Source organism: Corvus kubaryi, unplaced genomic scaffold (assembly GCF_017639235.1).
Source record: "Corvus kubaryi isolate FWS band 111438036 unplaced genomic scaffold, C.kubaryi_AGA036_p1.0 37341, whole genome shotgun sequence".
NCBI lineage: Eukaryota > Metazoa > Chordata > Aves > Passeriformes > Corvidae > Corvus > Corvus kubaryi.
Genome location: NW_024581112.1, coordinates 7970015 through 7990257, shown reverse-complemented (window position 1 = coordinate 7990257; position 20243 = coordinate 7970015). Strand labels below are relative to the sequence as shown.

The window sequence follows — 20243 nt, the reverse complement described above, 5'->3', positions numbered from 1 at the left end:
CAGATTATAGACTAAAACAAAAGGTATTGTTATACTATTTAATGTCACACAGTCCAGGTTATGGCAAGAGGAATAGTCAAGACCTGTCAATGCGGCTGAGAACACAGATTGTGGGTAATGACAGAGTGTCTAGAACTAGTCTTTTATGTGGTTTCATCTTTCCTGCAAAGACATACTAAGTGGATTCATGTCATCAAATTTTAGACATTGAAAAGTTTGCTGTGTAAATCTAAATTAGTAATTTACATTCCTCATGTAGTCCAAAGTAAAAAGGACTTCTGGGAAATGATCTATCACATTATCTCAAGGCAGACAGCAGAAAGAGTTAAGATGCCACCTTCTCACAACAGACTACAGATGAGGGCCAGATGACTAGTTTAGATTTGTGTTACTAACACTCAGATGTCTGAGATTAAGTGTGATGAATCTCAGCTGCAGTGCACCACTTCTGTTTGCAAGAGTAAGTGTCCATACGGACAAGAGATGCAACACCTTCAGAGAGTCACACTTAAAATACTAAGTGACAGATGTTTATCGCTGGACCTGGGTTTTAGTCCTGTCTCTGATAGGGTCCCCGTGCAATTTATTTAGCAGAACCACACAACCCTCTGGATTTGTTAAAAAGAGATAAACCTTTTATGACCTTGAACGGCAAAGCCTATACTGCCAATGTGGCTTGTTCTCTTTTGCTCCAGAGAGCAAGCCACAGTCTGTTAGTTTTGCTCCAGTCCTTTGGTCAGCCATGGGCACAACCATGAGATCACTCTCAGGCTCTTTCCCGAAATGAACAAGTGCATCCCCTCTCAGAGCAGGAGCAAGCACAGCTGATATGGACAGCACACTCCAGACATGCAGATGATGCCAAGTTTGGCTTCCTCAACCAGCGAAAGTCCTCCAACACCAACTCCACAGACCCCAGGCTTTTAAATTCTTCCATATGTTCTTGTGCCATGGAACACACACTCTGGCATCAGGTTATAAAAGCACCAGTCTGCCAGACTGTGTCCTAGCCCTCGCTTTATTTTAAGCACTTCTAACCAGAAAACAACAAACCAAGCAACCAGAAAAGAAGCATGTCTTAGGGCCACAGGGTCACCACAGGGAACAGAGAAGAGAACAGCCCTCCTCACCAGTGCCCAATGTAGTGTGGACATGTTCTAGCCATTCCAAAAAGTAGTGCCATCAAATACCACAAACATGAGTCAGTCTGTGCCATCTAGCTTGGAGTCCAGGGCTTTCCCTGATACTATCCTCAGAGGATGTACAGGCAAAACCAAGGTGTCTACCTGAATTCTGAAGGTGGTCCACAGGCTTTACACAGCTATAAATATTCTCCTGGAATACAAACATGACATGAATTATGTGAAACATAATCAAAATAGTTAAAAACACAGTAGGAGAAACAGTCACTGCCACCCTGTTAACACTCCCTTCAAACAGGATCATGAGGGGTGATCTCCCTATGAACTTTGGTTCTTAACCTCATTTTGTAGGTCAACAAGTGGATTATCTTTCGGGTAAAATTGTGAATTGGGAGCTCTATGCAGTCATAATCCCTAAAACCATAGCTGGATTTGTATAGTCAAGGTCATAAGGCCTCTACCTTGCACAGTCTGTTCTGTAGCTATTTGGGGAGATTTATCGTACTTATTCCCAAAGACTTTTTTCTTTTTTTTTTTTCGCATTCAAAACAGGAACATACCCAAAAGTCACATTCCCATCAGTCTAACAAGGGGACAATCATTTTGAAGAGACTCTCCAGAATACAGCTGCTGCTGCAGCACCTGCGTGAGGGCCATGTGGAATTGAGGCTTAGGATCTTGCTTCTTGGCTTCTCTCCCTGCGAAAGGCTCCTTACTCTTTTACTTTGCCTGTCTACCCATAACACATTAATGACATACTTGCTATATACCAAAGCTGAGAGCTGATCCTCCCAGTCAACAAAACCTGAGGGGATGTCCCAGTCACCCACTGACTCAGAGTACAGTTTACAGCACTCCAGCCCTAACACAGAACATCTTCTGGTGGCATAGCTCTGGTCTCCTTGCAGGGAGTTTTCTCAAAACACCAAGCAGTGCTACCAACCTCTCTTATGATGAGGCCAGATGCCCCAGGCCCACCACATCACCTGCACCCTATGCAGAGCTGAGTATCCACATGCCCAGACAGTGTGAAAACAAACTCGCTGGTCCTGCAGCCTGAGTGTCTCGCAAGTTGAGGGCACCTAAAGGTGAGATGCCATTATGTTCAAATCCTTGCACCATGACAGTCCCTTCTCCGCACATTCAAAGGGAGTGTCTCCTTACCTTATTAAGGGCAAAAGGCTTTTCTTATGCTGCCAATAGAGAAGACACAGAAAGGAATAAAGAAGATAATAGGCTGCCAGAGGCCCAATTTACGCACCCCAAAATTAATGAATCATTCCAATTAAATTATTTGCCCTAAATTAAAACTTATCACCAAAATCCAATTCTTGCTTCATTAAAGAGGACCTACATAGTTATCAATTTTTTTTTTCCTCCACAGATTTTTTTTTTAAAGGTAACCTTCATGGAAGGGGGAAAAAATGCAGTTGTAGACTTTTCTGTTTGAGGAGCCCCAAAAATTTTATTTTTGAAGAACTGTTCCTCATTCTTATATGTGTCCACATAATAAATTAAGACATTCCTAGAAGATTTTATGAGAGGCTGGTGAAGCACAAGACCACACCATCAAATAGACAGTGTAAGGGAAATCTGACACACGAATAAGGAGGGAAATTTAAAAGCAGCATTGCTCAAGCCTCAGTAGCCTCTGGCTTTTGATACCAGAAGTGGGAAAGCTCACAACTCCCATCTGGGTATTTCCAAAGACCCTCTCAGGAAAAGGGAGGCAGACAAATGATGGCACTCCCAATGCATTTTTGAAAAACAATCGGATCTTTTGATTGTATTTTCAGACTTTCACACACCACCATGACTTCTTAAGCAGGGCTTGGTCCCTGCTACCACAGCTCTGCCCACTGATAGCCTGAGCTGTGGCAGGTAGAGACCCAGAACTGCCAGCAAGAGTGGCCACGTGCTTGTGTTCCCTCAGACTGCTCACACCAACCTTTGTTCCCTTCCCAGGAGCAACCTTTTTCCTATTTTCTGCTGGAAATTAACACTTTTAAACCTAATATTTGTTTTTTAAAAAAAAGGCATTTTCAAAAGCTGTGGTTGGGTTTTGAGAAAGTGCTCTCTGTCTGAATGTAAATGGAAGCCATATGTCTAAGTATCTGTTTCCTTTTTGCCTATTTTGTTGTATGCACATTTGGCAAGTTATTTTTTCCCCTTAGCTATCACATCTTGGGCTTTGTTAAATGAAACCACTATTCTGTTACTTTGTTGGTGGAGTTTTTTTTCCCTAGCAGCCAACTACTGACATTTTAGCAGCTACACAGGAAATGTGATATTAAGTAATTATTTTCTCAGAGTATTTCTTCACTTTCTGGTGAAAGGACCTGGTACTGGGGTAGAAATTTCAATGTTTCTAAAGATAAAAACAAGAGCTGGAGCTCTGAAAAAACCATCAAAATCCAAACCCTGAAAACCTATTACCTAATACAATTTATCATTCGTTGTTTTTGTGGAAAGCAGCAGGAGGCTTATCCTACAAGGCATAGCATGCCTACACACCAAAAGGACAGACTACAGATCCCTTCAGGAGTGATGAGGGCCAGCACTGGATAGAGATAAATGGTAGGAAACACAGTTACCGTGGCTCAGCTGGGGTCAAGCTGCACCATGCAGACACAGGAATGTGGTGGAAGGCACAGCACAGGGACGATGCCCTCTTTCTTTTCCCCACCCTCATTTTAGAAACACCATCTCCTTATTCCCTTCCCTGAACTGACAATTTCTTTATTTCTGTAATTAATTAATATCAAAGAATAAAATGGAAAGCTTTTAAGGTAGGAAAGAAATGTGCTTCTTTCTATAAGTCTTGATGTTGTTTTTGAACTGCTGGCTCAATTTAGGTTTATTTTACAATCTCTTTCTAGCCAATTCCAATTTCAGATGAAATCTTGGCTCCAATGGAGCAAAATTTCCTTCAATTTCAGGGGAATCAAGATTTTGATCCAGGTTTTCATCTACTAACAAACAGCTATGATGACTGTAGATGGTAACACAGCAGCCAAAACCAAAGAACATGAGCTGGTGGACCCCAGGAATCTGGAATTTCATCCCATGTGGAGTTTTGAGCATGGCAGATTGGCAGTATTGACTCAACTGGCACCGATGAAATAAGAAAAACAGGCAAAAGGAACACACTGTTCCACTAAGGCTGGAATTGCAAGGCCTGGGTTAGAACAGCTGCATATTCTAGGTCCTATTGCCTCCCACCTTCAGACCTCTTGACTGGTTTTAGTCAAGAGGGCACCCTTCTTGTAAAGCTACAGGAAAGATTAATCTGAGACACAGAAATGTGGAATATGATTAACCTTAGCTTTCACCCACATTGCAAGTAAAGAGACAAACTGACCCTAAAGTTTCTAATGGAGACAAGCTATATCTCTTTTCTCATTATTTTCTGTTAGAAAGCCAAAGCTTCAGATCAGATTTTTTTGAATTTTTTTTTTGCTCATTTTCAAGCTACTAAGCAGTTACAGGCTTGCCATGTAAAATGAATAAGATATTGATTCCTAATTATAACAACAGTTCTTTTCTACAAAGAAATCTCAAGAGGATGTGGCAAAAAAAAAAAAAAAAAAAAATCACTAGCTACTGACAAGACACTGGCCATCATGGAGAGAACAGGCAATGGGAACCTATGACTTAGGACATCCAAGGGGACATATCCTGTTGTGGGCCAATGGGGTCAAATTTCAAGGCTCACAACAAGTCGAGGCAACTGTTGTGCTACCACAGTTTTTTTTTCAGCAGTGGGAGCTGGAACACACTTGGCTTTAAAGTGGATTGATATGTGCAGTCTCGCAGCTAATGGTTATCTGTGTTCTCCCAAGGGCTAGCAGACTTAGTAGTGGGACAAAGTTCTTGCTGTGTTTGGAGCTGAGAGAAAAATATTGTCCCTACTCCCCTGTCTTACAGTCTGAGCTAAGACTTGCGACTACAGACTGAGACCATCAGACTGAGAAATAACAAGGCAAAACCTTTCAAAGCACTGCTCTGAATCTAGAATCAGCTGATCAGACAAAATCACACAATACCAGCTGACACCACTCTGAATAGTCCACTCAAACTAAGCTGATTTATATCACTAAGGACTTGGATCATTGTATCAAGATCCTTCCTCCCAGCCATAGGAAAGCATTCCACGTATTTTGTGCTATACTTCTTTCTCCAAAATGAGTAAGCATTTTTTGAAGTATTCTGTTTTTGTCTCCTGCCTGCACCTGCAAAGCAAGCACCAAAATATTTCCAGAAAAACCTCTTGATTTATGCACTAAGAAGTGCTAAGCTCCAACCAATATGACAGAGCCAAAGCCTATGCTGCATGGTATCATTCCAACCATGCCTGGAGATAGGAAAACAGAAGTTAAGAGGCACCAGGACACCATGGGGAGGCAATAAAAATACTAGATAGGGAGTGAAAGGAAATTCCTTGGTAACCTATGAAACACCAGGTGCCTTTTCCTGCACATCATGATTTTGCCAAAACAAACCAGCACAGAAAACCTAGAAAAATTTCCACCAATACTATTGTGTGCCTGACATTCTGGAATTATTTTTCTGGTAGGAGATTATGGTCCATGGTAACAGCAAAGTGGTGCAGCAAGATCTGACATGCTTCAGTTGCCCAGGACTACCCCCTGCTCTCTCAGCTTATTTTCCCCACCAAACTGCTGTCATTCCCTTCCAAATGTACTGGACTTCACTCTTTCAGTCCCTGTAGTAACCTGAATTTATCTCCTCCCTTCAATCTTTTATTTCTCCTCCCCCACCATTCCCAGTAAAATAACCTTTCTTCCTTCCTCCTAGAAAATTCATATTCCCATGTTATCTCATTATTCTTTGCAACAGCATTCCAAATACACTGTCATTTTCCCATTGGCTCTATGTCCCGAAAAAGACAGAGTGGTCTGTGCTTGCTCTTACCTACTGCACGCTCCCTGGAATGAAAAACGCTATAGTGTTAGTGCTCAGAAAGATCCCTCCGACTTCTGGGCTCTGTGCCCACAAAGCAGGGAAGCCAGCATTTCTCAGAGAACAGCATCTGACTCCAACATCCTTGCGGTCTAGCTAGCGAAGGAAAAATAGCTTCAGCTCTCTTCAAACTGCTCAGCTTCCAGCACTGGCCAAAGAGGCCAGGAATGCCATGGGAAGGTGGGCTCCCACCACAGATCTGCTGAGCTCAAGACTAGCCTGGCTCCAGTCTCTCAGCACCCCACAACAAGCAATGACAGCCACCAATGCTATATTCTGGCAGGAATAAACACCAGTGAGGATTGTCAGAAAGTGGTGTGGAAAAGTTAAAAGGATGCATGGCTCCAGAAGGACTGCTCAGTCTGGGCTTCCCACTACAGCCAGTGGAGGGATGATGAAATTTCCACCGTTCAATTTGTCTCATGAATTTTGGATGGTTACTTAAGGATGAGCTGGACTTTGCCTGAGACAAGCCTCTTCTCCTCGCTTATGACAAAGGGAGTCCAAGACGACCCACAGCAATAGCTACACCTACATTTGGTCAGAAGAACCTCAGTCTGTCTCAGGTCCCAAGCTGGTGACCAGCAGGAGTTACCTCCACTTAAAATCTGACTTCAGGCTCCTAGAAAACACACTCTAGTGCCTTGCATCAGTTCTGCTCAGAAATATTTCTCACAATCCCAAAGTCCAAAGCATCACCTTTCCCTATTGCTGTCCTCAGAAATGAGGGCAAGAGCTGGGCGGATCACAGAATCACAGAATCATTTAGGTTTGAAAAGCCCTCTAAGATCATCAAGTTAAGCCAGCACTGCCAAGTCCACCATTAAACCATGTCCCTAAGTGGCACATCTACACACTTTTCAAATACCTCCAGGGATGGCAGACAACACCCTCCCTCCTCAGCCCTAGGCCCAGGTCCTACCAAGGGCCTTGCTGGCGGAGCAGTTTGTATTGGGGAAACCAGACTAGCTTCAGCTGCCTGTCTGGGTAAAGGATCTCTCTGTGCTGTACCAGTCACCAGCACAAAGTCTAATTTCAGCACAGTGGACTGAGAGGGTGCACAGCTAATCTACTCATAGAGTTAATAATAAACTCTCTATGGTTAAATCCCAGCAACAACAAATACATCTTTATATCACGTTGAAACAATGACCAGTGAGTCTGAATCTTTGCAAGCAAGGAGCACTACAAAGGCAATTCATAATGGAGAAAGGCTACACTCTGTACTTCTTTTCCCACACTGATGCCTATCAGTTAGAAAGAAAACTGTAGGATTTGGCCTTAGCTGCTATGCACTTGACTTTGGGTTGTGATTAGGGCTGGCCAGTAAACAAGCATTCCTCTTTGTGATCATTTGCTGCTGACATTTCCAAATTTTCCAAAATAACAAAGCCCTTCTTTTTTTTTTTTTTTTTTAATGAAAGAAACATTAAACAAATGGAGAGCCCACATTCTTTACAACCAATAACTGGGAATCACAAGAAACGTTAGTGAGTCTGCAGGAGTCCCAGGCTGTGAGCAAAAATGTGAATGTGAAGCTCTTCATACCTCAGCTAAGTATGGTTAGGTTTTAGACAGGCTGTGGTAATGTCTTCACAGATTTTGACCAGAAAAAGCACCTCAGACCTGTAAAACCTTCCTGATTAAATTTTAATCAAATTCAAAACCAGTGGAATGTTTTTTTTTTTTTCACTGAAAAGTTCCCAACTGCCTCTGTTAACAATGATACCTATCCATAAAGGCTCTGGACAGCAACCATTTGCCTCCTCCTAGTAGAGTTACTCCTCCAGATTGACTTGGATAGGGCTAGGTCTTTATTGCAGAAATTTTTAAACCCCATGCATGCTAAGATCTTTGTGCCCTTGTGCCTGTCATCCTGATGAGACAAATAAGGACTATAGGAATTTCTTAATCGTTATCTAAGACTGAGAAGGGCTTGAGGATATAGCCCTAAAAGAACAAGAACCCAAGGTAATGCTAGGAACAGGGCAGCCACTGTGTCCCTGTTACGACTCAATTCTCCTGGAACAAGTCACTCAACATACTGGAACAAATGATTAAACATCCCATTTATAAGCACCGAGAAGATAATAACGGAGTAAACGGGAAGAAAAAGCAATGTACTTTTGGCAAACACATATCATGCCACCTCAGCCTCATTTCCCCTTTTTTGTAGGATAGCTGGCATAGCAGATAATGCAGAAGCAATATGTGTGATTATGTGATATATCTTGACTTAAGAAGACCTGACAGTCTTCAACAAGCTAAGAGAATATAGGGGATGTTAAATCACTATCAGGATGCTTCAAAGAGCTGCAATCAACAGATCACTCTCCACCAGGTACAAAGGGTCTAGTGGGCTGCTGCCACAGCCTGCTTTTGTGTCCTGATCTTTTCAATACTTTAATTAACACCTTCATGATGGAACAGAAAGAAGGCACCTGACTTTTGTCGATGACACTAACTTGGGGGCAGTTGCAAGTGCTTTAGAGCCCAGGATCATAAGTAAACTGAAGCGGTCTCCATGGAGAAACCAACCAGATGGCCTCCAACAGCAGCAAGCACAATGCAGTATTCTCACGTAGGGGGGGAAAACAATTAATGTTCAAATACAAAAGAGAAGAATGAGCTGCAGACCAGTAAGAGAGGATTAGAAAGGCAGAAAGACTGAATAAGTGAAAGCAGCGAGGCACTTGTATAAAGAAGGTAAATCTCATTTCATTCTGGGGTTAGGTAAGTGAAGTGTGATATGCAAAACATGGCTGGTACTTGTATCTGCATGACTGAATCCTAAACTGGAACTCTTGTTTTGGTTTTGGATAGTACATTTAAAGGAAACATGTAGACAAATCAGACAGTAGTGAAATATATATGCCACAGGGGCTGAAAAATACGACCTGTGGAAAGCAGTGAGCCTGTTAAGCTGGACTAGAGATCTCTGAGACACAGGAATTAAGGGGTTTCAGGCAGATAAAAGGTAGTTTTGAGGAAGAGAAGGAGTAATAACAACTCTGTGTCTTGGAAGGACCAGAAATAATTGGCAGCAAAATCAATTTGGATCATACATTAATAAAATCTCTCCAGATGCAAGGAGAGTGAAATAATGGACATGCACTAGTTATGCGGGCACAGGGCATCTTCAAAAAGTACCTGGTGGGGGCAGCCACTGTAGAGCTGATCTTGTCTCACTGCATGGGGAAGGACCAGATCTCTTGCAAGTCCTTTCAAGTGTTCACTCTTTTGATCAGACACCAGCAGAAATATCTGGGGTAGTAAAACAGAAAGCTTCACAAGGGGCTATTACACCCAAATTGAAGCAGCACAAAATGCTTTGAGTGAGGTGGTAGCTCAGAGCAGTCTCTTGCTGCATTCACCCCAGTGCAGAGAGCACAGTACCACAGCACCTGGTAGCAGCTGAGTTGGGCAGCCGCTTCCAGTCTAGTGGACTGCAAGCAGTGCTGCCCACCTGGGTCAGAAAGACAGAAGAGATGGCCACAGTTGTACTAATGAATCTTTTGGCAGTGAATGCCTACTTCTACTAGCAGAGTTTTCTTCATGTTTGAAAAGCAGGAAAGACTTAGGAGGACAACTTTTTCTACTTTAAGCTATCCATGAAGTTCTGATTTTTTTCTTAAGTGTCATTTCATTACGCCCCTTTTAGACCTCTGCAATTGTCTTGGTTTGAAAGACAGGTGTCTGCTAAGGAAGGCAGGTGCCCCCCTTGGAATGGCAGATGCAACCCCCCTTCCCTCCGAGTTATTATGATTTGGAAATCAAGGGGCTTTTAGGCAAAGATGTGGAAAATAGGAATAACAGTTCTTTACTATATATATATATATATATATATATATATGTATATAACCAGTCAAACAAAACAACAACAACTCTGGCAGTAACAGCAATCACAAACCCAGTCCCAGCCTTCTCGGCTGTCGGGCCCTTTCCCCTCGGGTGCAGTTCCGCTCGCAGCCGGCAGGGGCGCTGGCGGCTCCCGGTGAGCAGGGCAGGTGCGATGGTTCCACCGCGGCTGCAGGGGGCGCTCCGGAGCGAGCTCGGGAAACACGCGGCACCAGTGCCCTGGGATCCCGGGAAGGGATGGGACAAAGGCTTCACAAACCCCTGGGCAGCTGATCCCAGTGTCCGGCCGGACCCTCAGGAACAGCAGGCTGGAACGGCAGGGACGAGCACAAATCCTGGATGGCAGATGAGATGTATCCAAACGGGGAACCCCCCGGAGGTCTGGGCAGGCAGGGCAAGCAGGGCTACAACGTAGCAAAGGCTCAAAACAACGGCGGGGCAGGGCAGCCACAGCCCGGCTTCCAGCAGGGCAGGAAAGGTGGGCTTTGGGATCCCGGGGCTTGTCCAGCAGAAGGAAAAGCAGCCGAAGAAAGCAGCCTCTCTCTCTGTCCAAACGCTGGGGACCGACTGCCCACATACCCGGGTGAAACAAGAGTAGCCAGATGCACCCCACCCCTATAGCCACCTCTTTTGTTTTCCTGAAGTACCCAGCAATTTGTCCCCCTAGCAACATGTATGGGGAAAATTCCTTTAACAGGAAAAAAAAAAACCCAGGAGAGCTCCTAAAGCCCCAACAGCAATATGCCCAGTTGAGAGGGATCTTATCCGTGGACATACACACGAGAGGAAAGGAGCAGACCAAGTAGACTGTTTTTGCAGAGACTGGTGCTGGCTGACAAAGTAGAACTGGCTCTTCCTTTGGAAACACTAAAGGACTTGGGCACGTACATTAGAGAGGTGACGTCCCTCTTTCTGTGATATACTTCTACAGCTCTGGCCAGCAGAGTTCACCAAGCAGAGCTCACCCCAGGGAAAGCTGATTTTCTCAAGGCTGGAAAGGACCTGGTCCTAGATTGCAACTCCATTAGACTGCAGTGATCTAAACACAGCAAACCCTCAGGATACACCAAAGCCTGCCTTCTTCAGGTGGCATTGTGGACATGGACTGGGTCTCCGGTTTTAAGGGCTCCAACAGCACTCTAGGATCTGCCTACTCACTTACTAGTCTCTGATATATCTATCCCATTTGTGTCTAGGGGTAATAGAAGTTGTGTTCTCACAGGGGCTAGACAGATGAGGGAGTTGAACTGGGAGAGATTAAGGACTTGTCTTTGGTAGTGGGGAGCAGAAATATCTCTCAGTGACAACACTGAGTGAGCAGAACAGGAAGCCTGGGCATGGCCCTAAAACAGCCCATTTTCTCCAGGGCAGGAGCAGCTGTCATTGCAGTATCCTTCACTGGCAAATCCAGGCATCAACCGTGTGCACAAAGCTAGCAATGAGTCTCTGATCCTGGTTTGTTTTTGTTTCCCTGAGCTTGTTCAAAGGAGATCACTGACCATCATTCCAGAAATTCTCCTCCCAGATTACCAGGCAGACCAGTTGACCATTATGTCATTTAATGTTTTATGAGCTGTATTTTTTCTTAATTATTTATTTTTACATTTGGAATTCTTGGAGCTTCAAATCGCCTATGTTTTGAAATGTATGAACACGAAAACAAGAGAAGTAAATAAACTACATTAAATAAATAAAACTAAATAGTTTAGCATGACTCAATATCCAAACTCCTTTAATTTGTACTAGCAACAGACTATTTTTCAGGCAGACAGCCTGCAAAGCTTAGAAAAATAGCAATCAATATAAGAAAATAATACTCTGAGACTACAGGGATTATTTTCTAACATATATTATTTTGTACTGAATTAGTTTTATTAGTTAAGATTATTTTTAAAACATATTTAAAATAAGACTAACTCTTCCAAATTGTAAAGGATTTTGTATTTATATTTTCCTTCACTTTTTTCCCAGATTAAATTTAGTTTTAGAAAAATTAAAGCTATGAGTTTCACCTAATTACAGGATTACAGTAAGCACAATATCTCAATGGGTCTTCTATGAAATCCATGACAGGTGTTAGAACAAAGATTACCCACAGATACCTTATTTACAGGCATCCAGAGTTCAGGTGTGTCAAAACCTAAATTTTCTCATTCTCAGAAAGGTGGCAGTAGTTCAGAGCCAGATACCCATGTATTTAAGTGAAAGCTCAGCTAGAGAACTCAATTTTGCTGCTTAGGCCCATATCTAATAGGCACAAATAAAATTAATAATACATATGCACGGCTCTAGAATTCATTTGTCCCTATATTTTACTTGACAGGTAAATGGAAATTGTATGCTGTGAGATTTCACCAGTAATAAACCACCTACAGAGGGCTGGCTCTGCTCTGCTGTAGCGAGCAGCGAGGCAGGGCACACCTCGAGGGCTGGGGAATGCATTTCACACAGCAAGCACTCAGCCAAACCGGCAGAGCTGCTCCGTGTGCGGGCGTGGGCCGCTCTTCTTGCTGCTGGGGGAGGATTCTATGCAAAAAAACCAACCAGGAGCCTTCTGGCTCACTACACCTGCGTGTAAAGCATCACCTCTGACCACAAGTGCAGACTCCTTCACCTTGCAGATAAACACTTGGGATGCTACTTAGCCCCCCCATTTGCAAAGTAGTACCAGCAAGAGGAAAAGTCTCTTGCTGCGTGCATTTATAATCAGAGCGATTCAAAAACTTGCTGGGGGAAATAAAATCTGCAGCCTTATGGGTTACCAGACAAATCAGGAGAAATAGCAAATTCCTGCCTGAAGGATAATCTAGAAGTTGAACATATCTGTAATACGTATTAAACACATTCATACATACCTATCACCTAAGCTGCTCTTTAAATATTTTATATAAATAGTCATATAGACAAAATGGCATGAAGGTTAAAAGCAAAACTAAACAAAACTGGGTAAACTCATTTGTTTGGTATCCTGGTCTGGACAGGATGGAACAAGTAAACTCAGTAATGCCCTTACCAGTAACTGATGAACTCTTTAAAGTGTTTACTCTCTGTTATGCCATAAATGCAGGCAGACAGATAGGAAGTGCTGGTTCACCAAGTTTCCTGTTCCCTATAACACACACAGGAGGAGGGTAGTTAAAAAAGGAGAGGGCATCATAAGGCATGTGGCAGGGCCCTCAGGTACCAGGTTTCACACATGCCTAGTGACAGCGCTCCCTGTGAACCAATGACCCAGCATGGAAAAACTCATAGGAAAATGAATTCCCCAGCCTTGCAAAGAGTTGGCTATGGAAAGCCAAAAAACCAGCACAGCAGGTTGTTGACGCAAGAAAAAAGAAAGGAAACCTGAGGAAGGAGGAGGCGAAGAAACCAGAGGGCTCTCTGGGAAGAGAGAAGGCACAATGTTCTGAAGATTGTCATTATAAACAAAGCTTTCCCATCAGTGCCAAAACAACCAGAGGCAGGAGCCAGGTTTGCATTATACTAGAATATGGCTTGGCATCATTGGTGTCCCCTGCTCTGTCACCACTTTTAAAAGGACAACCTGACAGCAGAGTAAAACCACGCTACGCCGCAGTGGAAGGGAAGAGTCCTGGTGGCTCCTGTGTAAACGTAAGGGACACACAGGCTACTGACTCTGGAGCTTCTCCTAGGAAAATACAGGTCCCTCCACTGTGTCTCTTGCTCTTTGCTCTCCTATCAGGCATGTTGCTTACCTTGCACGATCAAGTAAACCTGGGAAGTCTTGGGATGATGCTGTGTCTGCACTGAACACGTATAGGACCCCTCATCGTAGACATCCACTTTCTGGATCCGCAGGCTGTATTCCAGGGGGTTTCTCTTCTCCAGCTCTACTCGAGGGTCCAGGGACCACTTGTCCTCTCCAGCAAAAATGATGCCAGAACGGTTTAACCAGGCCACCTTGGAGCTTCTGTCTTCTACATAACACCTGCAGAGGATGAGACAGGTAAGGGGGTGATTAACAACCCTCTCCATCATCTCCCTTTTGTCCCTTCTCTTTACTATTTTGCTTAGAAACTTCACAGCACACTCCTGCCTTACCAGTGAACCATAGTATCTTCTCATCATTGCTGTCCCTTGGACATGTATTTAACAATGATTTTTTGAAGAGTTTCAGGAACCTTTGGTTCATAAACCCACGAGATTAGGGGCAGACATGTCTCTTGTTCTCTCTTCCTTTTGTTTGGTGGCCTACACATGCGCCAAAAATTAATTTGGAAGGCCACAAGAGATCTTGATCACCAAATCCCTTCCAATCCTGCCAGTGAGAAAGGTCAGGAGTAGTTCTTCCCATGCTTCTCCCTCACCTTCAAAAGTTGAGTATACACGAGTTACATTCCCAGACCCCTTCCAGCCTGGAGGGCAAAGGTTCACGGCTCCAGCTTTGTCAGCTCGGGGCGCAGCTCCTCCATCCCTCGGTTTCAGCAGCACAAGCGGAGGAAACTATGGAGTATCTCCCATCTGTATCCCTCTGACCAAAAATAATTTTGTGTAAAGAGGGATTCACTGCTGAAACATCACCCTCCTAACACATACACACACACTTGCTGATGCACATCTGCCTGTTTGTGCAGGCAAGTGCAGATCTCAGGCTGAAGAATGAGAGGCTGTGGGAGCATCACTGTCATCCCTGTGACACATGCAGCATGTCCTGTGAACATCTCAGGTGGACAGGAGAGGAGGAATGACAGCCAGGGGCAGCAAGCAGACAACCAGCAGGAAGACCAGCAACTGCCACGGCCCTGAGTGCCAACCTTCACAAGTCAGAGGACGGACCAACCCCATTGCAACCATAACTTGACAAGTTTCTTGATGGAGAGCAGAGTAGGTGCTGCGAAGACAAATGCATTTTTGGCAAAGGCACCTACTCTGTACCACTTCCTACCACCAGAATGAGACTTGCACAGAAAAGATGAGGAGATGCCACTGAGGAGACATCCTGCTCACTCTCAGCTGTCTCATTCAAGAGGACCAGGGCTGAAGAAGACAGGGAGACATAATTCCTCTTTAACCCTGGCAGCTGTACCCCCCAGGGCTGGGCTCAGACAGGCTGAGAGCAGGTTTTCCCTGATGCAGCTCACACCACATTTGCTTTGCAGATAAACAGGAAAACTCAGTCTCCAGAGCTGTTGCTCCTTCACCTCTCAGAGCTCTGCCCACAGTGTTCCAGCATCCAAATAACCCAGAACCTCTTGCCACCACTATTACAGAATCACAGAATGGGTAAGGTGAGGTCATATGGTCAAACCTTCCTGCTTGAGCAGGGCCCTCCTAGATCACATTGCACAGGACTGTGTCCTATTCACTATTCATGAATGTGTTGTATTTGAAGGAAAAAAGAGAGAGGATAAAGATTATTGCTTCAAGATAAGACAAATATTTGACAGTAGGCTTTCATACAGCCTTTTAGCATGGGTCAGACATTTTCCAAGTTCCTCTATTTGAATGCATTTCATTCATGCTGTGCTGCAGCTGCCTTTCCTTGTGATGTGACCCCACCATTGTGGCCGGCACCTCACACCCACTCCTTTTTGGCGTGCCCATGGATGCTGTCCAAGTTGTTCTGGGGTTACTTGTGGGCAGGAGGAAAGCCAAGCTGCGTGGGCATCCATGCGAGGCATGCCATGCTGCTGGCCAACCTGTAAGCAGCTCTGTCTGATCTGACAAACATTTGCTTTAGGGAGCAGCCCAACAGATCCTGTCCTTTACTGACACTGTCCAGACAAGGAAGGGGAGTGAGAATTTGGCCCTCAGGCCAGAGCCCACCCTCCTGGCCAGGCAGGCACTTGTCCCTGAGGTGAACTCTCAGGTGTGATCTGAGTTGTTTTAAAAAAGCTACTCCTTGTCAAAATGAAAGATGCAGAGGAGTCTGTAAGCAGCCACTTACATGTGGAAACCAGCACCGCTACGATGAGGCATTGCTCCAGTTCCACTGGCCATCCTAGGCTGTAATCACCAGTGAAAGCCAGGACCCAGGGAGGGCAGTGTGTTCCAGGCCTGGGAGAAGACGCTCTGTAGGAACACCTAGACTGCCTCCAGAGCTGGCTGCCTTAGGGTCAAGAGCCGTCTTTCAAATGCAAGAGTTGTAACAGCACCAAGAATCAGGGGTCAGGTATTTTGGTGGTGAAAAGATAAGCAGATTAACAGCAGAAGCTGAAGTCAGTGGGAGCTGAAGTTTCTCAGTCACTTCTGAAATTCCCCCTGAACAGCCATCAGTGTTGCTGGACTCCAGCAGATCCAGGGCACCACACCATCCCCACCAGGCTGCTTTCCAATCTCCACCAGGCTACAGCGAGCACTTTGCAGCTCTGCCCTGCACCTGATCATTGTAACTCTCTGTTAGGGTAGCAAATATGCCCCTGTGTGGTGTCTTGTCAGTAACAGCTCAGTGGTGTGGTCAGAACAAAGCCTTGTCCTCTTGCTCCTGTGGGTAGGCTCAACCAGGGACCCTCCTTCCTCTCTGTCAAAGAGAAAATGTGTCATAACCTGTCTTACACACATCCAGGTCAGCCCTAGGGCAGTGGTCAATAGCTACAGTCAGACAACCTTGCAACTGCCCCTGAAATAAGTTAGCAGCTGCTACCAAAATAAAAGAAAGGAGAGAGGACAAAGAAAAGAGGAAAATGGGAAGAGTAAGTGAAATGGATTTGAGCTCTCTGTTCACCATACCTGTTCCTCTCAAGCTGTCAGGGAAAATCAATGTACAAAGGTGGAAATTCCAAGTCCTGGCGTGCTCTGAACATGCATCCACATGGATGATGCATCTCAGTGTGTCTGTCTCCACACACACACCCTCTTAGTCTGCCAGAGATGCCACCCAGATGAATGGATCATGCTTTAATAAGGATTTATGGTGATGATTTTCACAGTGTAATAAGTGCTAATTCAATACTAATAGAATATTAAATGGCATGTTAACTGACATTTTAACTGCAAAGCAATAGGAGCATCGCATCAGCAAGATATCAATGGACTCTTATTGTTCACTAATAATCAATAATCAAGTTCACAGAGACAGTCAAATGCTTTTCATTAGGCTTATTGGAAGCATTACCATCAGCCTCAGTGAAAGCTAATAAATGATTTGTGATCCATCCATTATTCTTTCCCTTATGGTTGCAGGTTTAATTTTTTGACATCTCTGATGTGCCTAACGAGAGGGTCAGTGAATGGTGATGGGCATGCCTTGCATGATCACTGTAGGAACTTGGGAACTGTTGATCTTGCACCATTTCAAACCACAGACACAGAAGGACAGAAGATCTTGCTGCCATGTCCCGTTACCCTTCCTTGTGTCCTTGTAAACAAACACGGCCAAGTTTGGCACCTGAAGATTTTTAGCAACAGTTGGATGTGGAGAAAGAAACCCAGGTCATCCTCACACTCCTCCTCCAGCCTCATTTTTCCCACATGCAAATGCAGACAATGGGGCTGAGCTGTGCTCCAGGAGGGAGGGGAGGGGATGATGCTTCTGCTGCAGGAGAATGCTTTTGGACCTTCAGCAGGAACCATTGCCTTGGACAGGATAGAGGGCTGCCCACCATCATTCCTGGTCCCTGGATTTCATGACAGGCTGGGAGATCTGGCAGCATGCAGGCAGGGGGAGGGCAGGAGCCAGGAAAAAGTCCTGCTGCTTGTACTCTCTCCTCCATTGCCTGCCAGTCTACCGCGCAGCCCTGGGCCAAAACAGCGCTCCTTGCAATCGTGCCTTTGTAGGCTCCGAGGAACGCTCCATCTGGACAGAGACATATTTTTTTTCCTTCTTGAAAGTATTAGGGCTTGTTCCTATTGATGGGTGGGAAAGCGAGTGAAAAGGAGAGTGAGGCTCAGGCATCCACATCTTCTATCCTGGCGAAGCAAGTCTGGAGATTTCACAGCCTATTCTGCCTCGCTCAGGCCTTGGTGCTCTGATTCCCAGCGCCCGTGACTCCTGCTCCTCCTCCTGTCGAGGCAGCGCCACTCAGTGCATTGATTACCCAGCATGTTGCTATAACACTCATCGCAGTTTATGTTGTGCCTGTCACTCCAGCAGCTCTCGGCCCTAAGCTTTCCGCCCTCTCTCCTCGGGCGAACAGACGGGCCCCGCTGCTGAGAGGCGGCATTTGCCTGGAAAGCCCCGGCACGGCTTCCCCAGGCTGTCTGCAACCACTGCCAGGGTGGCGGCTGCACGGGGTGAGGAGGAGGATGCACCAGAGACGGGGTCTCAACAATGTGCTTCCCATTCTGCCTCAGAGAGAAAGCAGCACAGCAGCTACAGCCTAGGCTGTGGAGATGGAGTGGGGGTATTTTGACCCTTTGGGAAGGGGTGGATGATATTTAGAGGCTAGAGTGATGAAAAGGCAAGAAGGAAGCCCTTTAGGGCCTGGTGAAGCTGCTGTTTAAATGATTACTTTAACTTGGAGATTTTACAGCATTATCAATGATATATTGGGTTGCACTGAAGCTGGGATAATTATTTGGGGTTTTTAAATTGTTGTTGTAATTCCAAATGTTTTTTTTTTTTTTTTTTCAGCAGACCCAAACCCACAATTCTCTGCCAGAGCCACACTAGGGAGAAGAAGCAAGCTTCTAGGATTAATGAAATACGGTGTGCCAGCAAGCCACAGCTCTTACCTCATTTTGGGGAAAAACAAATAAACAGTGACTTTATGGACTGCATTTTCTGCCCTCTTTCTCCAAAGGATGTTGTGGTGACAGCTCTGTGCCATAATTCCCACACTCCTCTTTAATCATCTTTTCTCTGTTAACCCTTTGATCACCTCTTCTGTAAGACAATCTCTGTGCATCAGGCCAAAACCCAGCAGCCTGCTGCACACACCATTAAACACCCAAACCCCATCCCACTGCACTCACTGAGGGACACAACGCCTTTTTGCCACAGGATGCCACAACCTGCTCTGCATCAGATCTCCTGCCTTTGCCTCAGCTCTGTGATGAGCCTGCTCTAATCTTCTCACTTCACACGCACCCTTACAAGATCCAGCTAACAACTTCCCCCACTGCCCTCTGCCCCCAGCAGCAAAACGGCAAGAGGGAAAAGAGAGAGGGATCAAACACGGCTCGTTCGGCACAAAGCAACATCAGTTCCCGGCTGCCAGCTCCAAACATGCAAGGCAAATTTGTGTTGCAAAGCATGATCCTGGAAAGCTAATGTGGTGGTTATACACAGCCTCACTCCCAGCCTGGGGGGTAAAGTTCAAGAGCAAATAGTGCTCATGCTGTTTCATCTTGTCTCCTTGAGCTCTTCAGTCCTTCCCTGCCTGGCAAGCAAGGACTCGGACACAGCATGGTCAGCCAGGGGGGCAGCAAGAGTCCAGCCCCTCCAGCATGCCCCGGCAGGGATGCGGGCAGCAAGGGCTAAGGACAGAACACAGACATATCAGCCCTGACCTCCCAGGCAGGGTTTTCAGGGAAAAGTCCAGCCAGGCTCCACGATGCCACTGCAGTGCTGGACCCCGCCAGCATCTCAAGAACACCGCAGCGCTGCCACTGCAGTCCCCACCAGAGGAGTACAGTGGCAGAGCACACAGGAGCACATAGTCTGGAGGAGCAATGGAGGAGCTGTTGGCCCTGGGTGGTTCCCACTGCTCTGGATCAGGCTCCCCTCAGCAGGAGATGCTATGGAAGACACCCACAGCTGAACCCATCTCCACTGCTGCGAAGGCAAGGGCCTCCCTAAGTGGATGGCAGTGGGAGATCCTATCAACCAAGTATCTGAAACCTCCTTTCAGCCAAGCACCAAAGCCTCATTTTACTGAATTTGAATGCACATGGGCATCAGTTGTTACTCAAAATTCTCCTCCCCATTGCCACTGCTTCTCTCTTTCCCCAGCCTCGTACAGCTGCTGCTCCTCTCCTTATGTGCCATGACACACAGCGGGGTCACTGTTTGAGAGTGAAAACTGTGCCACAGCAGGATGGATTTCCAAAACGTGGCATAAATAGCTCCTGAGTCACCACTGCCAGCATGATAACACAGGGCCTCAGAGGGATTTAGAAAACTACTGCTTAAACCCAGTTCTGCGTTGGAAAACTGGCAGGAGGGGGAAACTGCTGCATCTGTTCAGCCCATGCTTTCTCTCAGCTGTATTATGCTGTGACCTTGGTCGTCACACCTGTCTGCAGTTCCCTGGCTATTTCAGCACTTGGGTGACAATTTTTGGTCATCCACCTATTGGGTGACAGGATGCCTGCACTTCTGTTCATCCTTTTTAGTAAACTGCCACTTTGGGAGTGTGA

The 20243-nt window shown here is 45.5% G+C and overlaps 1 protein-coding gene across 3 annotated transcripts in view; it reads right to left on the bottom strand.

Moving 5' to 3' along the window:
• Positions 1-20243, bottom strand: part of LOC121666325 (limbic system associated membrane protein) — a 1004233-nt gene that overhangs the window by 151011 nt on the left and 832979 nt on the right. For all 3 annotated transcript variants that reach the window (XM_042031779.1, XM_042031778.1, XM_042031780.1), the window contains one exon: positions 13700-13932. In XM_042031779.1, coding sequence (XP_041887713.1) covers positions 13700-13932 — 233 coding nt within the window. The remainder of the gene's footprint in view (positions 1-13699; positions 13933-20243) is intronic.